This window comes from Musa acuminata, chromosome BXJ1-8 (assembly GCF_036884655.1).
Source record: "Musa acuminata AAA Group cultivar baxijiao chromosome BXJ1-8, Cavendish_Baxijiao_AAA, whole genome shotgun sequence".
NCBI lineage: Eukaryota > Viridiplantae > Streptophyta > Magnoliopsida > Zingiberales > Musaceae > Musa > Musa acuminata.
The window spans coordinates 17408822-17414677 of NC_088334.1; the positions used below are offsets into that span (position 1 = coordinate 17408822).

Sequence of the window (5856 nt, forward strand, 5' to 3'; positions counted from 1 at the left end):
CAAGCCCTGGGGCAGCATCCTGGCCTGGTAAGTTGAAGAAACGCAACCATGTTTACACGAGCAATTGAGCACTGAAGAATTAACCAATGGCTCAAGCATTTCATGTAGACACAATTCAACATAATAGAAATGATCAACTACTTCAACGTAAAACATGACAGAATTCTGGAACTAAGAGCATGCATATTTCTTATCTCCATCACAAGGCTACCTGGTATGATGGTTCTGGTGCACGAGGACACCATTAGTTAAGCTTTGTGTAACTTGGCAGATAACATATCGAAGAAATCTGGGCAATGAACGATGTCCTCCAGGAGCCCCTGAGTGATCATCGGCAAGTCATCAGCGGAATCAAACATCTTCTCTTCTTGCTTCAGTGGCATCTGAATATGATAATTGAGAAGATCGACTGCGTCCTTTGTATCACATTGACTCCTGCTATCCTTCAAAGTGTAATCGGTGTCAATGCTTCGTCTCCGGTAGAAGCCATTTACGATCTCCTGGAGGAGTCCAGATTCGGGTGGCTCTGCGTGGAAGAAGTCGCAGTGTTCGGCAAATCGTGTGGGGACTTCGGTCACGGAAGAAGCGGCTGGCGCTGGCGATGGACTGACGCAGTTTGGTTGCTGCTGCTGTTGAAGCAGCGGAGACAGGTCCGAGGAAGAAGCAGCCGTAAAGGACACATTGATTGGATCATAATGGAGGATATTGCCACACGAAGGAGTGTTGGTGACAGGAGGAGGAGCCGAGTAACCGGAGAAAGAAGACCAAGGACAAGTGTTTGGTGGATGGTGGTGCAAAGAGGAGGAGTCGTTGATAAGGTTGCGAAGGAGAAGCGGGTCGAGTGAAAAGTGCCGATGATGGGAGACCGGTGGAGAAATGTGCATGTGGGGAACGTTGTTCCAGGTCCACTCCGAGGGGTGGAGGAGGAAGTGGTCGACCGTGGCAACCGGCGGCGCCGGTGGCTGCACGGCGGCGGTCAGGGGATAGTGGAAGTTTGTCCGGGCCTTGAGCCCCCGCATCGCTCGGGCGGCGATGTCGTAGGCGCAGGCGGCCTGCTCGGCCGTGTCGAAGGTGCCGAGCCAACGCCGCTCCTTCGACTGCGGGTCGCGGATCTCCGCCGCGTAACGCCCCCAAGGCCGGCGCCGAACCCCTCGGTACCGCGTGCCGTCCTTGCTTGCGGTTGCTCTCTTGTTGCGGTTGTTGTTGTTAATGCTGCCACTGATCGTGCTGCACTTTCTAATGTATTGATGACTGCTATTGCTGTCTTCTTCCATCTCTTTCTCTATTCCAGCTTCTAGCTATTATACTTGGTTGTAACGCACGAGCTAACTGATGGCGTTTTGGTGTTCTCGGGGGAGGAGCGGGGGTGGGTGGCGCGGGGGGCGGGGGGCGGGTGGGGGTTTGTGGGGTCTTTTATAGATGGGAATGCAGGGTTTTAAGGCAAAAGCCTCTCTCCCCGCCCCCCCCCCCCCCTCGTATATTTCCTATTTTCCTATGATTGATTATAAGCTGCTAAAAGCAGCAATACCACACACTGCTATTCCGAAACGGCTTGCAAGGGAGGGTTTACGCTACTAATTCGCAGCCCTCCATCTGATGAACAAGTGGTGCATCTCAACACCCAATAGAAGTGGCCTACTCCTCAACCTCATCTTCTTAACTAGGGTAATAATAAGCATACTATTAATATGGTCGGCAGTCGATAGCAGGAAATCAAAAAACAGCATGGCAGAGAAAGTGATTCATCCTTAACGTGTAAGCAGCATTCTGTACATATATACTGTGATCTCTTTTTCCTACCGTGTATGTTGAGTACGTTCTTTTAACACTCTTATCTGTCTGTGTGTGAAGCACCGCGTTCTGCATGGGGGAAGGGCGTCACAGTGCTGTCGTTCCCTTCGCGTTTCCCAACGGAAGGAGGTCCCTTCTCATTTTATGTAAAACAAGCACAAGCCTCCAAAACTCCAATTTATTATCACCAGAGACTCTCTCTCTCTCTCTCTCTCTCTATTCCCTTCTTCTCAACCCCATGCATGCATGGGCGCTTCTGGAGTAGCTGTTCTACTCCTCGCATGTATAGGTTTGACCTTTTGGAACAGGCGACACAGAGGTGTATTCCCGTGTCATGCGTTTATGCATAGCGTAGTAGCGGTACTGCCGTGCGCTTCGTCTACAGCAGTTTGATCTCTAAGAAGGATGCATAGTCGTACCTTTCTTCGTATACACTTCCATGGGGGAGGAATGCAGGCCAGCTAAGAGCTCTCACCCTCACAGTAAATTACTCTTCGGCTGTTTTGGAGATTAAATGACTCAAAGGGTGGTTGGCATTTGATTGATGGGTTTGGCTGTGTGCGCAAGTGGCGTGTAAACGATGGCAATACCCAATAGACTTACTCATAAAAGAAGAGACGGAGACTGACAGAGAGAATTTATACTACTATATATAAATGACATATCGAGGGAGAGGGGTTTGCCGTCATTGGGACTGCATGACTGAATCATGTAAAATTATTACGCTGGCGGTGATCAGAGATTGTTCCCTGCCGGTCTCTCTCATGGTATTGCGAGGTGAGACTGTAAGAGGATGGATGGGATGGGGTGCTCTTGCACTGTACGTTGACTTGCTTTCGTGATTGTGACCAGTTTGTTGCATTTATTTTAGCTCGTTGTGCTGGGGGTTGAGGCAGTAGGGTTTGGAAACCAAGGATTCGTCACATGGACTTGTCTGATCTAGCTTGCACTGTAGGATTAGCTTAAGGGGAAGTAGGCAGAGAGATTTAAGGATTTCTTTTGTGGGTTAATTTTCGAAAACGTGTTTCATTTTTTAATTTTTTCCGAAAAACTATCTTCTCCTTTCTGTTTTTCTTACAGTCTTTTTTTCCTTGGTTAAAAAATACGACATCCAAAATGTAAACTCCCTCCTTGGTCCAATCAAAAAGGTTAATCGGTCATGATCCGGTTATGACATTCTTGTACGGACTTACAATGTCTTTATGTAGATATTAAAGATACTATCAAACTATTAAAATCACTGTAACTTATAACTAATATTAAGTTTTTATTTTTTACTTACTTCTAAATGAATAAAAATATCTATTGAATAATTGATAAATTAGTTTGTATTATATTTTGAATATAATTACGTTGAATCTTGGATTTTGATAATGAAACCAATTAATAGTGTTTATGATCTGATCTACGTTATCTAATTGAATCTCGGATTTTGATGATGAAGTCAATTGTCATTTGTTATCTAATCCATATGTTGAGATAAGTGTGCAGGATTAACTACGATAGAAGTAAGACTTGCAGCAGGAGTTACGCCGGAGTCAAGACCATGATCACGTTGGGGGTTCGAGAGTTCGACGGAAGTCCGGATGGTCATCAGAGGTTCTGCGGGAACAAATCCGAGAAGTCCAGGAGCTTGCCAAAGAAGCTCGTCGGAACTCGCCAAGTGGATCATTGCAAGTCCAGGAGTTTGCCGGAAGTCCGCCAAAGCATCGCCGAGGGTTCGTCAGATGTTCGCCGGAAGCTCGCCGGAAGAAGCAATTGACGCACCGGAGCAAGTTGTAGTATTAATGTCTTAAATATCGTAGTTAGCATATAGATTAAGTTAGGAATGGGAGGTGATCCCATTAACTTAATTTGGGGGCAATTGGGCCCTTGGTAGACCCAAATTGGGCCGAATGGATCAGCCCATTCGGACCCATATTTCTTGGCCGGTCGTGGCACCGCCTAGGAGACTTGGTCTCCCAAGAATTCTAGGCGGTGGTACCACCCCTGTCAGGTGGTGGTACCGCTTGAGCTCGGTCTCCGAGCGAAGTCAAGCGATGGTATCGACCCTGTCAAGCGATGGTATCGACCCTGTCAAGCGATGGTACCACCTGAGCTCGGTCTCTAAGCGGTAGTACTGCCCAGTTATGGCGGTAGTACCACCAGGACCCCGAAAATCCGGGAGATGATATTTTTGAGCTTCAAATTCAAACCAATTTGGGGCCTATATAAACCCCACCCTTTCCTGCATGAAAGGGTACCGAAAGCTTGATCTTACTCTGTGATTTTAGAGCTCAAAAATTTTGTAAAGGCCAAAAGTTCTCCTCTGATAAGACCCTAAAGTCTTATCGTAAAAAAGAAGAAGAGAAAGGGATGATCACTTCGAGGGGATCGGCCTCCTTGCTCGCTTCGAGGGGACCGACCTCCTAGGGTTTGTCAAAAGACAGAATAGTATTTTTCATAGATAACTGAAAAGAAGTAATTATATCCTTATTTATAGAGTTCCACCCAAAGTCCATCAGAACTTGAACTCTAATAATAAATAAATATTAAATAAACCTCTACTTGATAATAACTGAACCAAACCGACTCAATAAACAACTGGACTGAATAGACTCAATAAACATTATTCAAAAGCTCAGAAAAAGGGTCCTAATAGTTCCTCCCTCTTCAAATCAGCTTTGTCCTCAAGGCTGAGCAGCATCAATCTCGGAGAGCTTCTCTTTCAACACTTTAGCCATAGATTATCTACAACGCATCACAACCCGTTGATCAAGTAAGTATGGTCTCCACTTTTTGATAGTGTAAGCAACAGGTCATTCTTTCAGTGTAGTAATCGTTGCAAGAAACTTCTGACCCTGTATAATCAATTTTATCTTTGAACCTTTGCTATCACAAGTGAAAATCCGTCCATCAACAATCTTTACTTCGAATCTGTCATAGTCTTCAATGTGGTGGGCCAATCGGTCAACAGTCTCACTGTCCATAAAATTATTAGTGCTACCAGTATCAATTAAAACTATAATAGGCTGATGCTCTAGAGTTCCGGCAACTTCCATAGTTTACGGGTTAGAGTAGTCGGCTAATTTATGCATTGTATGTACAGTAGGTTCAATGTCTTCATTAGAATTTATACCTTCATGATCGGAGTCCAACTCTTCTGCTTTCGGTTCCTCTCCAATTGGCTCAATCATCATATGTTGCCCTTGTTTACATTAGTGCTCCATACTCCACTTTTCATCATAGTACAAACCCTTTGCTGAATTTTCTTGAGTTCTTCTTGGGTTAGTCCTCGGGTGTCAAGGCTTTGGTTGGGAATAGATATGGTGGGTGGCTTACTGATCATCTGGTGGTTGTCACTTCTATTTCCATGATTTTCCCTATTGATTTGTTTCTCATGTAGATGTGCGAATGAGATCGCAACTATCATAGTGCGGGGTTGACGAGCCTTAACTTCACACTGGATCTCTGGAATAAGCCCTTCAATAAATGTATCTAGAAGTTATCGTTCCGACCAATCTGTAGCTTGATTTGACAATCTTTCAAACCTACTATGATATTCCAACACTATAGAAGTCTGATAAATTTTGGTGAGCTGTCCATCCACCTTCATGTATGAGCAGATTGTGTTACAATCTTGGGGCCCTTTTCCAGTATTTTCAGATCTGTGCAACGTAGAACTTGAGCACCCATCTTGTTGAAATTTGTTAAGGCTCTCCAATAGGCTTTTTTTGAAATCATTAAGTATTTCTTGCAGCCGGTTCTCAATTTTGACTTCCAATACTTCCATTTGTGCTTTCATTGAGTTATCGGGAGCCATTTTGTAAGACTGCAAATCTATAATCTCAACTCCTATTTCTGGTGTCAAGACTAGGGCATAAATCACTACCCTACTCGGTGCTGTTGTTGTGATGCAATCGGTGGTAGCACTATTGGAATAAAGGGTTGTTGCAAGGATGTGGGGATTTAGCTGCGTTCACTGCGTGGGAGGCAACGATGCTTGCTGTGGTCATTACGTGGAGGGATCGCTACTGCTGAGGGCTGGGAGGCAACAATGGTGGTGCGACTGGGGCAGCACCGCCA

The 5856-nt window shown here is 45.3% G+C and overlaps 1 protein-coding gene across 1 annotated transcript; it reads right to left on the bottom strand.

Moving 5' to 3' along the window:
• Window positions 1–248: 248 nt before the first annotated feature.
• Window positions 249–1274, bottom strand: LOC135680305 (ethylene-responsive transcription factor ESR2-like). The gene has a single exon (XM_065194187.1). The coding sequence runs from the start codon at window positions 1272–1274 to the stop codon at window positions 249–251; it is 1026 nt and encodes a 341-aa protein (XP_065050259.1).
• Window positions 1275–5856: the final 4582 nt, after the last annotated feature.